The following is an 18,219-nucleotide window of genomic DNA, read 5'->3' as shown; positions in this document are numbered from 1 at the left end:
TGTATGCATGTTAAAAGGGACGCGGTGGCTCAGTGGGTTAGGATGCTGAGCTTGTCGATCACAAGGTCGGCAGTTTGGCGGGTCGAGTCCCGAGTGCCGCATAACAGAGTGAGCACATGTTACTCGTCCCAGCTTCTGCCAACCTAGCAGTTCGAAAGCACGTAAAAATGCAAGTAGAAAAATAGGGACCACTCCGGTGGGAAGGTAACAGCGTTCCGTGTGCCTTTGGCGTCTAGTCATGCTGGCCACATGACCACAGAGATGTCCTTGGACAAGTGCTGGCTCTTCGGCTTTGAAACGGAGATGAGCACCGGCCCCTAGAGTCGGAAATGACTAGCATGCATGTGCGGGGGAACCTTTACCTATGCATGTTAAATCAAATACACAACAGTCAACCTGGCATTTGTACCTGAAATTATCTACTTACTACCTCCCATTCACACACATACACGGAGTTCCAAGGGGGGAACCAAGGAAAAAGGGTCACTGGCTAGGCTCCCTGTTGGCAACCCGGAAGGAATAGCATTCCTATCCCTTCGAGGGAGCTTTGCTTCTCTGAAATGCTTGTCGCATCTCCTAATCTGTTCTGAAGCTGTTTTAATTAGTATACTACTGCTAAGAATTCATTAATGATAAGATTGAAGATAATTATGACCTTTCCAATGCCCTTAAAGATCTCCTTATCCTTCAGTACACTGTCATTAAATCTGTACCTTTTGTTTATCCTTCAGCTCAAGGTGTTTCTAGGGTACGTGCAGTTTGTAACAGCAAGAGCTATTGGGAGGCAGTTATCCTTCCACACGGAAGGCTGAAAGGAGACTCTGCCCATTAGACACCTTCAAATTATCTATTTATTCTTCATCAACTTTCCTAGAGAGCATGCTAAATTCAGTTATATGCTTGATTTGCTTTAGTGAGCCACTTCATTTGGGCAGTCTTTGTGAGGTAGGCACACTGGAGTATGTAGATTCTGTGATATAAACAAATATCTATGTTGAATGTGGGTGGGTGGGATGGTCTATGCAGTGTATCTGGTTGTGTATGTTTTAAATTATCATTCCTCTATTCCGAGGAAATAGGATACCGGAATTTTAGTTCTTTTTTCTTTTATTGGTTACATTCTATGTCTGCCAAATTATTTCTTTCAAATGTTTGTACAACTTAATGGGTGTGTTAGTAGCTAAGTAGCCACCATGGCTCATTTAAGAAAATATCTTCTTCCTATTACTGTGGCAAAAGAAATACTTTTACCTATTAGCTATTGAAATGAGGATATAATTCTCATTACAATATGCTCATTCCTTTGGCTAAAGAGCATTTAATGCTGCTTAGCATTAAACTTGTTAACCGCCTGGGAAATATATTTTCCCTTAGGCATTTGCATATGTTCTTTCTACCTCTTTCTTCTTCCTATTTTCTTTCTGTTGACCATTTATTGTTTTTTAGGATTCATACTTGGCTGCCCATCTTATATACCCAACTCTTGGCAGCTCACAGCAACAACAATAAAAACATGGAGTATGGAAAACCATTTAAAAACCAAACATTCAAAATATAGCACCTCACTATTCTAGAAGAAAAATTAGCTTGTCTTTGTGGGACAGGAAAAAAGGCTTAAACCAAATTATGTTGCCTTTAGGTTTCTTACAGTGCCACTCCTTATCAGTAAATTCCAAAACAAGATTCCTTGGTTTACTAAGAATTTAACAACTTCTAAGTCAACACGGATTCTGTTTGCAGTCCAAGTCCAAAACATAAATCTATTAATGTAATAACAGATGAGTTTAAATTGACTTTATTTTTCTTATAGCATTTAGAGAACTGTGAAAAAACAAATATTTATGCAACATCCTTTGCATTTAATGTCTTTCAAGAAATGGACTGCTTGAGTTTCAACTGCAACAGGAGCCTTAAAATAGTGAGAAACTGACATTAGAATGATGTCAGAATCTTCTGTGGTTCTTTTCTGCCACCTAGTGGTTTTTTAACTGCTTGCATTTGTTCTGAAAAAATCTGTTTTGAAAACATTTTGTTCTGAAACACCAAAACCTGATCCCTAAGATGTTAAGACCTTCAAATTTTTGTTTTTTACTTTTTTTGTTTTAATTTTCAGCTTAAACAAAGTGAAGCAAATGCAGATACAAAAGAAAAGCTCCCATTACGCCTACGGATATTTGAAAAATTCCCTAACAGGCCTCAGATGGTAAAAATCTCCAAGCTCCCTTCAGATTTCACAGTTCCCAAAATAAGGTAGTAAACTTTTTCTGCCTTCTTACTGCAAAGCTGGCTCTTTTGAAGTTCATAGGCAGAGGTTTTTTGTTTTTCATTTTCATATTTTTGAGTCTTTGGTAGTTTATTTTTCAATGTGTAGAAAAGTTCTCCTTCCTGTCTCCTGTGTCAAAATTTACAACTCACTGAGTCACTGGGAGTCGGGCAGCATATATTATTGTTGTTGTTAAAAATAATATTCTTATAGTAATGTGTTCTTAAAAATAAGCCCCAGCTGTGTTTATAGGGTCTTACTTCAAATTAAGTATGTTTGATAATTAATACTATCATATATATCGGAGAAAGACCTACTAGGGACCTACTCCAGTTTACCCTGCCAAAAAACTTTATGGATTGACTCAAAGATGTGGAAGATATGGTACTAAGCAGTGAGTCCCCCTGGCTCACTGGGTGGTATCAATAAAGCTACAGAGGAAGAACAAAGAGAATATCATAGTAATAAGAGCATCCATAACACGGGTGGGTAAATAATTGACACAGTTCCTAGTGAAAACAGATTTCTCCACTGTTGAAAGCCAGTTGTGTACCCACAAAGCTCCAGGAGTGGGTGGAATTCCTTTAAGTTGCTGACAGTGCTTTGGCAAAGTGTATGGAAGTCTAGTCAGCGGCCAAAAGAATGGAAAAGGTCAATATTTATCCCAATACCAAAGAAAGATTATACGAAAGACTGTTCGAATCACGAACCATAGACCTTGATACTACACATGTGTAAATTCTCTTGAAGACAATCTAGCAACATTTGAATCCAACTGCCAACAGACAACTTCCTGATGTACAAGCAGGATTTTTGAAAGGAAGTCAAATTATCAATCTACATTGGATGATGGAAAAAGCAAAGGAATACTAAAAAGGCCTCTACATGTTTTCATTGACTACATAAAAGCCTTTCACTGTGTTGACAATGACAAGCTTTGGTATGGCCTTAAACAACTGGGAATATCAGCACACCACCTCTAGCTAATTTAGTCATTCTAGTTTGATCAGACAGCCACTGTAAGAACGAAATATGGAGAATTCCAGTTATGGAATTCCAGTTATGGAATTTCTGATTATAAAAGCCCAGTCCAGTTTAATACCACTAAAAAAACCAGGGGGGGGGGAAACAGCATTGTTGCACAAAGAACTCTCAGACCCACTGAGAGAAAAAAAGGATAAGTACAAAAAATGGAAAGAGGGACACATAACTAAGGCAGCATACCAACAAATAGCCCAAACCTGCAAAGATCAAGTTAGGAAAGGTAAGGCTTTGAACGAAGTAAGACTTGCAACAAATATCAAAAACAATTTTAAAAAGTTTATTTCAACACAAAAAAACAAGGGGGGGGAAACAATTGGTCCACTAATGCAAGAAGATGGCAAAGAAGTAATGGGCAGTACAGTAGAGAGAAAGGAGAACTGCTTAATTCATACTTTGCATCTGTCTTCACACAAAAAAGAAAACAATACTCAACTTACCAAAAACAGAACCATAAATGACAGATTAGGAATGCAAATTAAAATATGCAAAAATAAGGTAAGAGAACACCTGTCAGCTCTAGGATTCATTTCACTAGGCCCTGGTGGATTACATCCCAGAGTTCTGAAGGAACTGGCAGACGTCATCTCAGAACCATTGAAACATATTTCAAAGTTCTTGGAGCACCAAGGAACTACATGAGGACTGGAAAAGAGCTGATGTGGTTTCCATCTTCAAAAAAGGGGGGGGGGCTGGGAGATCCAGGAAATTACAGACCAAACAGCCTGACATCAATACCTGAAAGATCTTGGAAAATATAATCAAGCAGCAGATCTGTGTACACCTAGAAGCTGACAAAGTTATAAGCAGAAGCCAAAATGGGTTTGTCAAAAACAGATCATGCCAAACAAATCTTATTTCATTCTTTGACAAAGTGACTAAATTAGAGGATCAGCAAAATGCTGTAGATGTGGTATTTCTTAGATTTCAGTAAAGCATTTGATAAAGTAGATCACAATCTATTTCTTTGCAAGCTAGAAAAATGGGAGAAGTATTGACTGAAACACTGTTATTGCTGAATATTGTGAAAAATGGTCACAAATTCTAATTTGGATTTATGTACATTGACTTCATTCATTGATTCTCAATTATTGATTGCTTTACAATTAGAACATTACCTTCAAATGCATCTTCTTTAGTTAAAAACAAGAGAATATCTTTAGTCACGTTATCTTGAAAGACAGAAAAAATACGGGAGTGATTTTTAAATGTGTTTATCAATTGATAAGTTATGAAGTATTGACCATGATAATCTATAGATTGCATTTGACTCTATTAAAAATAAGCTTACTAAATAGTAAATTTTCTGGATTATATTGGTGGGATTATAAATACTCATCTGGCAATAATATCTTATTGATCTTTTACAATGAATTCTACATAGGTCTACTATTTTCCACAGGCCCAATTGATAGAACAGGTTCCTATTGCTTACTGCCCCATTTATTATTATAAAATATTGGAAAAAATACATTTTATTGGTATTTCAAAGTGTGGAAATTGTTCTATCAGATAGCAAAGAGCTTTGGATGATGAATGATATAAAGGATATATTTATTCAAATTTGGTTGTCATTTATTTGTTGTACGTATACACAGGAAATATAAATAAGAGGCATCTCTATCTCTCTATCTCTCTCTCTTTCTCTCTCTCTGTCTCTCTCTAAAGGGAAAGCTTTATGAAACAGTTTATTGATCGACAGCAGCAAGATACAACTTGTTTATTGAGAAGGCTTCCATCAGCTTCTTCTTCTTCCTGTGATCACTCTAAAAGGCTGGCAATTGAAGATAAATACATTGACCAGAAGGCAAGTCACTAGACACAACAGTGTATAAAGATCTTCACTCATATTGTGATGTGAAGTCTCATATGTATGTGGGATGTCACTGTAGCTGGTAATTACACTGAACTCATCACTTTTTCTAGATTTTTCTAGAAATAAACTAACCTGCGTAGGGATGGTGGAAGGCAGAGCTTCTTGGAAAGGTTTGTGATTGAAGGATTCTTCAGAAAGAGAGTTTGTGTTTTTAAAACATTTCATGGACTTTCTGAGTATTGATACCTCTAATTTTGCAGAGCAAAGAGGGATACCGGTAATTGTATTCTGTTTACAGAAGCTCTACAACAGTCAACCAACAATGAATGCTTTGTACACAAAGTCATTAACTTCTAGAATCTGTTTTTAAAACAGATCAGAAAAATATAAAAATAAATGTCAATCATTTAGGAAAGATCCTTTTTGTGGTCTTGAAACACTACTGCCAGATAACATTGGGCTTCACAGATTGACTTAGTTTCCTGTACTCAGCAGGAATTTTATCCATGTGACTGGAACATTAGGTTGCATTTTGTTAGATGATTATAGCTTTCTACAGAGGCAATTACCATAGCAACCTGACATTTAAGTATATCCTCTGAAATGTCTTCTCTCTAATACTCATTTGAAATAACAGTTTTTAAAAATGAACATTGGTCTGTGTGCACAGTAGAAGAGAAAGCACAAGCTATAGAAAATGTTAATTAAACATACAACAGTGGGGGGGAAAAAGGATTCTGCCGACAGCTGTCAGATCCCTTTGTGTGTATGCTATCTGTAGTTCATGCAGTGTGAATCAAATAACCCAGAATACTGAATGATATTATGAGAATGATAAAATTATGAGAATTAGATCACAACATTCCCCTGCTCCGGATGACCCACTGCAGGCCTTCCTCCCCATCTGCCTCTCCTCCGCTGACCCACCTCTGCCACTCAATGCCCGCTGCTCCTGCCCCACCGCACAGCCCTGGGCAATTCAACATTGGACAATTAGCTGTGGGCAATTTGCCAAGTGGGACAATTAGCCACACGTTGAGATTTCATATTATTAAACACACAGATTGGAAACTGGAGGGAGATTCTGATATCAGAGTTTATAATTTCAGAACTGTCCTTTTCATTTTTAAAAGAGAAAGCTTATTAGTTTGTCATAAAACTGCCTGGATAATTTATGGATGGCCATTAATAATTGCACTTATTTATACATGGGCTTTATTTCTTGTCTTTTCACTAATGATAAGCATAGTATACCGGTATACCAAGGCATATGGTAGAAAATATGGTGCATATACACCATATGGTATATGATGGAAAATTTACCCTGAAATTATTGGTCCCAAATCTTTAAAAATTCTTCCAGATGAAGTGCAGATTCAATACAAACAAAATAACTCTTGGTTCACCATAATAGCATTTGTATGCTTCCATTTGATTTTGTTAGTTAAGGTTTTAAACAACATTCTTAAGTACTAAGACAGTCAATAAAGTTGCTTTCCTTTTTTTTTACAGCTTCGCAAATCTGTTTTCAGCATTAGGGCAAGAAATCTTCTGGACAAGGAGTCTGCAATCAATAAAATTCTTAGGTATTAAAGAGGGATGTGAAGGACCTTTCATTATGAAGTAGGTTTCATGTAAAATGAAAGCAATGTAAAATGCAATGCATCACGGATAACAGCTTGGGACCCAAGTTCCACACAATCACAAGAGTGAGATGAATGGAGAAGGTTGCCATTTTAGTGGTAAGACTTACTGACAGATGGCTTAGTGAATTAGTCTTGACCTAGCTCTTTTCATCCTACCTTGAAAAATGGAATTTATTATTCAAACCTTTCCATCCCTTACATAGACAATGTTTGAGAAAGATGTCTCCTATCCTTCCTGAGAGCTGCATGACACTATCTGCAGTTTCCTGGCTATGCCTATTTCAGATTCAATTTTAAAACAATGCTGTGGAGCATGATGGTACAGATATAAGTCTGGAACTCTTTAAGATAACTGTGTCATTTCCATGATCCCAGAAAATTATGTAGGTTCTTTAAAAAGTTGCACACCAATGTTACATTCAAAGTCTGAAACACTTTTTCAGAGTTATTTCCTAAGTGCTGTATATCCCTAATTATTACTTATCATAGTATCTGTTTACCTAGAGCCTGTACTCGCCAGCGTATGCTTAGTGGATCTTTTGAGGGACAGCCTGCAAAAGAACGATCTATTCTTAGTGTTCAGCATCATATACGCCAAGAACGCAGGTAAGCAGAACTCAATAAAAACTTTTAAGAACATGTTAAAAGTAGAAGATAAAATTTTTATTACACAGAAACAGGAATAAATTAGAATTAGTTCATAATAAACAATAGATGCATTTTATTGCAACAATAATGACATTTATCATAATAGAAGACTTAATATTTTAAATATAATTATTTTCAAGATATCCTTGTTGTAAACAGTCAAGAAAAAATTCCGTAAACAGGGTGGTCCATTCATGACCTTTATTGTTCAACTGCCCTCACCGATTTATCAATTAGTTCAGTAATATACTTCTTTGGTTAGCCTTTCTATTTTCCACATCATCACTTTTTAAATCACTTATCTTGCTTTTGAGAAAATCCATTAAAAAGAAAAAAAAATGAACTGCTCTACCATCTCTTTGGATTAGTACAACTAGGAATTCTGCATTGCAGATAAAAGCTTCTTACTTCCCTAACTTAGCACCTTTAATATCTGTTGACCTTCAGCTGTCATGATTCCCAGCTAATGTGGGAACTGTAATCCAAAACAGGTGAAAGTCACCATTTGTAGAAAGCAAGATGCAGCTGAGTGTAATGCAGAATCAAACCCATAATTGCAGAGTCTGTTGTCCCACTGATGCACATTCAGTGATCTTAGTTTTTTACTAAATGAATGTCATTATTTCAGGTCACTAAGGCATGGCTCCAACAGTCAGCGAATCAGCAGAGGAAAGTCTCTTGAAACATTAACTCAAGATGTAAGTTTAAGTGAATAGTCTAAGTAATACCTAAGTAAGACTGAAAACAGAATGAAGTTTAAAATACCTGGGCTATTATAACACAGATTTTTAAAACCCTGTATTACCGATGTTCCATTTGAGTGCATTCTTTAGTGAAATGATCCTTTCAAGTACAAAAACAGCATTCACAGTTATTTCAAATTACACAGTTACTGAATCTCAGTTCACAAATGAGCAAAGTAAATTGTCCCTGGGAATTATAATTTGGAATAAAAGACATCTCCAGCTGGGTCAGAATTCATAATAATCTATCACATCTTTCCTGGAATACTACTTGGGAAGATGACAGCTGTTTCTCATTAGCAAAATTGCATATAACATACAGACAGATATCATGTTTGGCTGGTAGACAAATCCTTGTTTTAATTTAGGCAGATGATACTGCCTACACCAGGGGTGTCAAACTGCCGGTGCGTGGGCCAGACGTGTCATCCAGAAGCCACCCCACCCCATTGTCAGCAATGGCAAAATAGTTCCGATACGTCTCATGACATCACGCGACATCGCGAGTTTGACATGTTTGGCCTACACTTTCCTTCCCAGTGGAGGGATTGAGATGAATTTTATTGTTCTTCACAACTAATTGTGAGAAAGATATACCATAAGTTAAAGCTGAATTTATGATCCTATCAATATTAATTGTAAGTGGGACATTAGTGAGCATGCTCAGAAGAAATGAGATAGTTTGGGAATATTGCAGGACACTCAAATCCTTCATGTTACGGAAAACAGCCAAGATCATTATGTACGATTTGAAGTTTTTTCTATCTAATTGGAGACCTTCATACCCCCCAACACTTTGGTTATTTCAGGACAAACAGTTAAGTCTTGTGCTTAAAAATATTTATACATTTTGATAAAACACCAATGCAAGTTCCTGAGGGTAATCTTTGGATCTTTCTATTGGGTCCTAAGTGCTGCTTCATAGTGAAGCCAGCCTTATTTCTCTAGAACCCCAACTGTGACAATGTAGACTTGCCATGGCTAAAGCTAATCTAATGCCCCCTTAACCTTCTATAATCAACATCCTGCCAAGTGAATCAACTCTGAGAAAACTAAGGATATATGGCTAAGGATATATCTTTTATGGCATTTATGGTATATTTAAATTAAATAAGCTCTTAAACAATGTATTTGGAACATGGATAAAATAGCCTGATGCTATGCAATTGGACATTTTATCAAAATATCTGCCCTGCTTCTTACTTTTTAAGTGATTTCACTTCAGAACACTGCTGTGCATTTTTACTATCCCAGCTAAGCATTCAGCTTTCTGTAATATTCAGAATGGCTACATTCTTGTTTCTATCGTCAGGGCCATTTATTTTATTTTATTGGATTGATCTTTGCTCCTTAATCATAATAAATTGATGTTTAAGACCTATTATTATCAATCATAAACATAATTTCTAACTAACTGATAACTCAGTGCTGAATTAATATTAAACTCATTAATATGTTCAAACATGCTTACATTTAACTGGACCAATGCAATAGATAAATAAATATACAAAATGGTAAAGAAAATGTTTAACAATAGTTAATCATAATTCCTGATAGTTATTATTTTCTCCCAACCCTGATGGAAAACTTTCTTTTTCTCTTTTAAAGGTTTAATGCAATTGTATACTGTTAATTTTTACAGCAAAAAATAGAAAACAGATTAACAAAACATTTTTCTTCCAGCATTCTAATACAGTAAGGTACAGAAATGCACAAAGGGAAGACAGTGAAATTAAAATGATCCAAGAAAAGAAAGAACAAGCAGAAATGAAAAGGTATTTTAAATGTAACTTTTATGTCAGTATATAGGACTGATCTTAATCCTAGTTAGGCAAACATTACTTAACTGGTTACTCCATTGATAGATTGCTTATGAGCATATTTTCTTTGTGGATAATATGCATAAATCTCAAAGGCCAGCATCGTTTTAAAGGGTGCATTCTTTGCTGGACATACATCTTCAAAGATCTTGCAATCATAACGGTTAGTGGTATATTTAGGTCATTATCATCCAGGGTCCAACCTTCTCTATGGAAAGAAGAGATTGGGATAGTACTTAGCCACAGAGAATCCTAAAGATTTTCTGGATGCTTGTTGGTCAGGATTCAGGCCTGGTTATAGGATGGAAATTGTATTGCTCATTTCAGGAGATGATCTGTGGTGGCACCACACTGGGGCAGTACAACTGAATTTCTCAACAGTCTTCAGTTCAATTGAACGTGGTATCCTTCTGAACCAAGAAAGTTGCCTGTGAGAAACACTGTCTTGCTGTGTTCTCCTCCTTGAGGACTGGTTTCAGTCAATGGGGAATAGGTCAACTTTACAAGAACTCCAAAGTAGAGAGCTGGGGGGGGGAACCATCCTATTCCTCCCTGATGCTTAAGGTGTACATCAGGAGTCCCCAACCCCGGGCCATGACAGCTACCGAGCCATGGACTGTTGGGAACCGAGCCAGCAAAGCAGCAAGAGAGCACACGAAGGTTCATTTGTACCACCACTGCCGGTCTATGGAATCAAAAGGTTGGGGACCCTTGGTCTACATGAAGCCTTGGTCTACTGGGTGGAGGTATCACTAATATAAGAATGATACTCAGTTGTATAATCTCCATTTCAAGGAAAAGATGGAGCTTCGTTATTCACTTGCAATGTGATTGTTTCTCTACTAGCAAGCAAACAAACAAGTTCTTGTTTGAGAGATTGTTAGAACTCTTGTTCAAGGTCTCTCAAGAGAGGATCATTTCTTGTTCTTTCTTGTATTGTTCCATGTTTCCTTCAAGGTGGCCCTTTCATTGAGAAGCAGCTACAGCCTCTCAACAATTCTGTGAACTTTTCACATAGAAAGAGAACTTATGCATTGAAATCTTTTAGGTTCACTCTCTGGGTCTTACATATAGGACTCTTTGTGTAATTTTTGGTTTTAGTTCCCAGCTTATTTTATCTCCTAATCATCTGACTTGCACCCTAACAAGTTAGGGGCTACTTGATAGTAACCATTAAATAATCATCATAGCTTACCAGAGGCTTTCTAAAGCCCACATTTAACACTGTCTCAATTGTACTACAGTTGAGATATAGCTGCTATCCAAAAGAAATTAGAAATATATATATATATATATATATTGATTGCTGTCTCTGTAATCATGTTGTTCTTGAAAGAAAAGTTCAGGAAGAAGAGTTGCGGGAGAATCACCCCTATTTTGACAAGCCTCTTTTCATAGTGGGCCGGGAACACAGATTTAGGAATTTCTGCCGAGTTGTAGTTAGAGCTCGCTTTAACGCGTAAGTATATGTGTAACTTATGATGGTGTTTGCTTTGATTCACTATCTTCTGTTTTTAAAAAGCTTCCGCAAAATAACATCAACAACTAATCTGAGACATTTTAGTATAGCCAGCAATTACATATTTTGCAAATGTCTCTTGGTTTTATTATTTATTTTACTCTTTCAATCACAAACAAAAACTAGGAAATCTGTCTGCACTGCTTTTGCTATATAAAGTGACAGACTATATTTTTTTTTTCAAAATCTGCAAATGAATTCAAGGATGTGAATGTTGCGATGCCTTCTATGCAGATTGCCCTTGACACTCATTTGAATATTGTACAAGTTTTCAAATGTGGCAGCTGATAGAGGAGAACATGACCTCACTTCGTACTTTACAGTTCTCACAAAGCCTTCCAGTCAACCAGCCTGGACTCCAAAGCCCTCCCTGAGAAATTCCTGAATTGCATGTGCTCAGCTAAAATTATTATTATTATTATTATTATTATTATTATTATTATTATTATTATTATTATTATTATTATTATTATTATTATTAGGGGGATAGTGGTGACAACTTAAACAGAAGTGATATAGTGCAAACCTAAAGTCATACAAACTTTGGAACTGCTATAGAATACCTGCTGCCATCCAGTTCTGGAACATCTACTCTCAGAGATCCAAAACAATATATTAGACAGCATCAGTCTGAGGAAGGATTTAGGGACTTTGATATGAACTAAAAGTATAAAATACAATATAAATTGTCTTGATATTTCAGAATGGATATATTAAGTCACAAATTCTGTTTCCATTGATGGAGTAGCCAATGTAGCTATTAATTAAAGAAAGAAAAAATGTACTTATATGTTCCCAGTGCCCAATAGTCGCCTTATTTTAAAATTAAGTCTCAATCTAAACTATATCTATTAACATTAGATTTAAGCAAATTTCTGTGAGTTCTGGGATCATAAATGAAAATGTTCAATCCCCAAATGGCTATGAATTTGTGGTTTTGTTTATTTAAAAAAAAATACTCTTCATTTTCAAATGCAGATTGTCTTGTATATTTGTAACACAGCTTTGTATAATAAAAATTGAACAATAGAACTCTAAAAAATTTTCTCTGTTACAGCTCTAAAACAGATCCTGTTACCGGAGCAGTTAAAAACACAAAATACCATCAACTTTAGTAAGCAAAAATGAATTTATGCATTTTATACATTGATGTACACTTTTTGCAAACTTAAATTTCTAATAGAACTGTTTTCTAGAATAATTATTTCCTGAAATGTTTTCTAGAATAATTATTTCTAAGATGTCAACATTGTGGAAAATTCTCTAATTTCACTAGTCCAACTTATATTTGACTCTATAATTTCTAGAGTCCCATTGCTACTGAGTTTGTTCCATTTTATTTTGCAGTGATTTGCTGGGATTAGTTACTTATCTAGACTGGGTAATGATCATTGTCACCATATGTTCCTGTATTTCAATGATGTTTGAATCCCCTTTTCGAAGAGTAATGCATGCACCTACACTACAGGTAATTTTCTGAAAATAATTGGTTTGGGTACAGTATTTTGGAAATCTTACTGTTTTTCAGTCAATGTTTTTTCTTTGTTTTTCAGATTGCTGAATATGTTTTTGTAATATTTATGAGTATTGAACTTAACTTGAAGATTATGGCTGATGGCTTGTTTTTTACACCAACTGCAGTCATCAGAGATTTTGGAGGTGTCATGGATATTTTTATATACCTTGTAAGTTTTTGTTCTTCAAGTTAATTCAAACCAGTAAAAACTAGGACCTGTGTTAAGAGTTAAAAATAATTTGTATCCATAGTTGACATCATTTTCATATAAAGTTCCATTGCCTTCAGTTGTATATTTATAATATATAAACAATTAGACTTAATTGTTGTCTAACATATTTGCAGAAATATACTGCCAGGAGACTATGAATATTTAAAATAAACAAAGAAATTCCATTGTTTTATTAGTATGTTATTTTCATCATGGAACTAAGGATTTATTTTGCAGTTGTCACACCTCCTTCATAGAATTTTTCTGAAAGTGAAGGGCACAGCAACAGCATCAACACCATCATAATGTCTTGGCAGTATTCTGTATTCTGTATTTTCTTTATTCTGTATTCAGAATATTCAGAATATTCTACATTTTGTTTCCATGGCTTCCCTCTATTTTTTATCAGAAAAAAAACAGGAAATGGAATTGTGAATAGAAAATATTAATCTGTACATACTTTATCATTCTCAAACAGTGTATTAAAGAGAGGGGAGGAGATCTTGTTTAGTTGTAAGTTTTTTGCCTTTCCGGCATCCCCATGATTATATGATCAAAATTCAGATACTTGGCAACTGGTTCATACTTATGACAGTTGCAGTATCCTGCAGGGTCACGTGGTCCCTTTTTGTGACCTCCTGACAAGCAAAGTCAATGGGGATTCACTTAACAACCGGGTTACTGACTTATCAACTGCAGTGATTCAGTGAATAACGTAGGCAAGAAATGTGGTAAAATGTGGCAAAATTCACTTAACAAATGTCTCACTTAACAACAGAAATTTTGGGCTCAGTTGTGGTCATAAGTCAAGGACTACCTCTAGTGTATGCATGAAATACACGTTAAAACTCATATTATAATTCAGGTTATTTTCTCTCTTTCCAAAGGTAAGCCTGATATTTCTCTGCTGGATGCCCCAGAATGTTCCTGCTAAATCAGGAGCTCAGCTGCTAATGGTCCTACGGTGTCTTCGGCCCCTTCGTATTTTTAAACTGGTGCCTCAGATGAGAAAAGTTGTTCGGGAACTATTTAGTGGCTTCAAAGAAATCTTTCTAGTGAGTACTATGTATGGTTTCTCATTTCAAATATCCTTTTTTATAAGGGAAACCATCAACACATATATTTCATCAGAGGTCTACAAATAAGTTTAACGAATTAATCTCCTTGGTTCTTGTCCCTTGTAATTGCTTGTGAATCCATCCAGTTATAACCTCTAATCACATCCATAGCTATGTATTTAAAGCAGGCAGTCTGTTTCTTTAAGAATACAATGTTACTACTATGAAGGTATTACATTTTCTTCAAAAAAATAATAGGTGATATTTTGTACTGGGAAAAATGTTACATTTCTGCAAGAATGCATTAAATTTTCCCATGTTTACACAAAGAAATGAACTGCTGCGGTGCCATATTCCATTGTTCTCCCCAAGTTCTGAATACCAAATTTTAGCAAATGTTAAAAGTAAACTTTGTACTTTGCTATGTGTGAATGGCATGGTTTGATATAAGCATATGGGTTGCCTTTAAAGAGTTATAGATAAATCTGATTGCCATGACTGGCAGAATAAATTGGCCATTCCATTAGGACATTTTTGATTGTGCACCTGCTTGAATGCATGAAATATATAGCAAGTTATTTGAATAGGTTGGGGAGTAAATTTGAATATAGTAAGCTTACTTCCTAGTGTATATGAAAAGAAGGATGGAAAAAACATGAACAGAAGAAACCACTTAGCTGCCATCCTAAAAATTCTGTTATAGTAATCAGTTCTTCCTTGCAGTTCTGAAATGAAAGTCATTGCATGGTGATTATTGTTATAGAAAATATAAGAGAAAAATACTTTTTTTCCTATTTTTTTTCAGGTTTCAATCCTTTTATTGACATTAATGCTTGTTTTTGCAAGCTTTGGAGTTCAACTTTTTGCTGGGAAACTGGCCAAGTGCAATGATCCCCATATAACTGCAAGAGTAAGAGCAAGTTTTTTGTACTTAGATAATTTCCTCCTCCTTCTTTCACTCATTTTAATCAGCTGATGAGGCTTAATTTATGGTGATGTTATGTAGAAACACTAAAAAAAGGCATAGAACTGAAAGTGTACGTTGTGTGAAGACAAGTCATTTCCCTCTGCATCATTTGTTTAAAAATACTTCTGGATTCCCTTTTAGAGTATTGCCCTCTCACAATGGTTTCTACCATATATGCTTATCTAAGCGTAAACATAGGTGTATACATCAAACAATTTTCAAATAATAAATTATCACAAAATGTGACAAATAGAAGCAAGGATCGGCTATGTAACTGATGAGGTTCAGTATTTAGCTTAGTGAGAACAGTAAAATCCAATAATTGTGCCTTTCCCAACAGCCTTGGTGGAGCAGTGGGCTAATGCCTCCTTAAGTAACACCAGCTGCCTGCAATTAGTGCAGGTTCGAGTCCCACCGGGCTCAAGATTGACTCAGCCTTCTATCCTTCTGAGGTAGGTAAAATGAGGACCCAGATTGTTGGGGGCAATAAGCTGACTTTGTAATAATGCCGCTTGGGGGCCCCCGAAAGCCCTAATAAGCAGGCATATACATAGAATGAAGGCTATTGCTAAGCACATTGATTTGTGCTTTGAATTGTAAGCCGCCCTGAGTCTTCGGAGAAGGGCGGGATATAAATGGGATTAAAATAAAAATAAAAAAAAGTAAGAATTCAAGCATTGAGAGGGAACAGTTTAACTGAATGAGTTCCAGAATCCAGACTCACTCCTCCAGCTGTCCAAGCAGATCTCTGGTACTGTAAATCTGATGTTGCTCGCAATACATGTGTGGTCTCAGTCAAGGAAAATATTGCTTAAAGTCTGGGGGAAAAATTCTCACCATAAGTTCTGTCTTCTTCATGCATAGATTAGCTTCTCTGCATTCCTGAACATAAATGGCAGATTCCCTAAACTGAGGCATAACTCTTGTTTGTTTACAGTATGCTATTGACATATATTAAAATAAAGCATTTTGGTTTCTATACAAAATGTGATGTTATATTTCTGACAGGAAGATTGTCATGGTATATTCCGAATAAATGTAAGTGTTTCCAAAAATCTGAATTTGAAGCTAAGACCTGGTGAAAAAAAGCCTGGATTTTGGGTGCCTCGTGTCTGGTAAGTAATGTGTTTTGGGCCTTAAATATAGATTTATTATTAGTGTTGATTAATAGAATTACTCCAGTAGATTAATCCAATGGAATGATAATTTCCAGTCTCAAATCTTTAAATTCAACAGCCACATTGGAATGCGTCTTCTGTCCAAAAGACAATATATCTAGAGATTATTATTGTAGGGTAAATAACAAAAGAGCAATTGATTCATTGCATTGCTTAATTCTCTTGAGTTGCCATTTGTCAATTTCTTCCATCAAAAATCCCCCCCACCCCAAAAAGGACTCTTTTTCAGAATTAAGGAGTACAAAAGATCAACATCATGGAGGGAATTTCAGGAGAGGGTAGAACAAGAGAATCACATTGGGGAGTAACAGGTTACTAACCTGGCACTGTTTTAGGATATACTGTTGGCAAACAACATTTTTTTACTCCTCATTTCTGTGTTGTATTGCAGGGCTAACCCTCGAAACTTTAACTTTGACAATGTTGGTAATGCAATGCTGGCATTATTTGAAGTCCTGTCATTAAAGGGGTGGGTAGAAGTCAGAGATGTCATCATTCATCGTGTGGGTCCAGTAAGTATTTTCCTCAAATCTGTAAGACCTGTCAGATTTTTTCCTATTCATTCTTATTAATAAGACAAATGTAATATTGATACATTTTTATGTTGCAGATTCATGGCATCTACATTCATGTTTTTGTATTCCTGGGCTGCATGATTGGACTTACCCTTTTTGTTGGAGTTGTCATTGCTAATTTCAATGAAAACAAGGTAACACTGCAGATTTTCTATTTTTCTACAGTAATCATGTTTATATTGTGTTACTTTTAAATGTCTTCATGTGTAATCAGATAATATTGCTGAGCTAACATACAGTTGTGTTTATATTAAACAGCAGGGATATTTTTTCAATTATAAAATTATTTTTTGCATCACATGTAATGTATTGCATACCTAAGTATTTAGAGGATTAATTTATATTAATGGAGTTACAGTAAGTATAACATTTCTAGTCTTGCTATAAGCATTTTTCCCCTCTGGTTGTTCTTACCAGGTACACAACCTGGATATGATTTACCAAATTTTTAGTAAGACTCTTAACTTAAAAAATGGACAAAGCGCACGCACGCACGCGTACACACACACACAGAGAGAGAGAGAGAGAGAGAGGAATTAGAAAACAACCCCTAAAACAGAAGCAAAATAGAGCACAATTCCCTAGTTGAAAGAATCCCTAATGATTATTCATTCCAATAATGAATATGATAAGAAAAAAGCAAATACATTTTGGTGGTAATGGCTCCTGTTGTTTTAGGGAACAGCTCTACTAACAGTTGACCAGAGGCGATGGGAAGATCTGAAGAGCAGATTAAAGATAGCACAGCCTCTTCACCTCCCACCACGTCCAGGTATCTAGATGTTTAAAACTCAGATTCAAAAGGTAATAAAACCACTAAGTGATAATGCATATGATCAAATGTTTAAGTCACTATGTGCCATCATCTTGAAGTTGAGTCTTAGCAACCTTCAGGATGATTCATCCCCAAAATGATCCTTCAGGTTTTCCAGCAATGCACTCATCACCATTATAACTGAGTCATTCATATTGTTGCTGGCCATCTTATTCTCTTTCCTACCATCTTTCCCATCATTATAGACTTCTCAAGGGAATTGGGTCTTCACATAACATGTCCAAATATTATAATTTGAGCCTTATCATTTCTGTCTGGATTGAGAACTCTAGATTAATTTGTTCTATGATCCATTATTGTTGACATGATAGCAGTGTTCCAATGTTTGAAGGGCTCCCACAGAGAAGAGTTGGTCACCCTATTCTCCAAAACACCTGAAGCCA

General features: G+C 35.8%; 1 protein-coding gene across 2 annotated transcripts in view; it reads left to right on the top strand.

Annotated features, from left to right (window-relative positions):
* The window catches only part of NALCN (sodium leak channel, non-selective), a gene marked incomplete at both ends in the record, with an annotated part of 220,409 nt that overhangs the window by 181,917 nt on the left and 20,273 nt on the right, over window positions 1-18,219 (top strand). For both annotated transcript variants that reach the window (XM_083361666.1, XM_083361665.1), the window contains 16 exons: window positions 2,114-2,250; window positions 4,973-5,111; window positions 6,633-6,706; window positions 7,271-7,372; window positions 8,043-8,112; window positions 9,841-9,932; window positions 11,314-11,436; window positions 12,554-12,610; window positions 12,844-12,964; window positions 13,050-13,181; window positions 14,111-14,278; window positions 15,087-15,191; window positions 16,257-16,363; window positions 16,818-16,938; window positions 17,037-17,135; window positions 17,680-17,773. In XM_083361666.1, the coding sequence (XP_083217792.1) occupies window positions 2,114-2,250; window positions 4,973-5,111; window positions 6,633-6,706; window positions 7,271-7,372; window positions 8,043-8,112; window positions 9,841-9,932; window positions 11,314-11,436; window positions 12,554-12,610; window positions 12,844-12,964; window positions 13,050-13,181; window positions 14,111-14,278; window positions 15,087-15,191; window positions 16,257-16,363; window positions 16,818-16,938; window positions 17,037-17,135; window positions 17,680-17,773 (1,741 nt within the window). The remainder of the gene's footprint in view (window positions 1-2,113; window positions 2,251-4,972; window positions 5,112-6,632; window positions 6,707-7,270; window positions 7,373-8,042; window positions 8,113-9,840; window positions 9,933-11,313; window positions 11,437-12,553; window positions 12,611-12,843; window positions 12,965-13,049; window positions 13,182-14,110; window positions 14,279-15,086; window positions 15,192-16,256; window positions 16,364-16,817; window positions 16,939-17,036; window positions 17,136-17,679; window positions 17,774-18,219) is intronic.

The sequence above is a fragment of the Vipera ursinii genome (assembly GCF_947247035.1).
Source record: "Vipera ursinii genome assembly, chromosome: 4".
Lineage (NCBI taxonomy): Eukaryota > Metazoa > Chordata > Lepidosauria > Squamata > Viperidae > Vipera > Vipera ursinii.
Note: the sequence above shows the minus strand (reverse complement) of the source record. Positions and strands in the feature narration are given on the sequence as shown.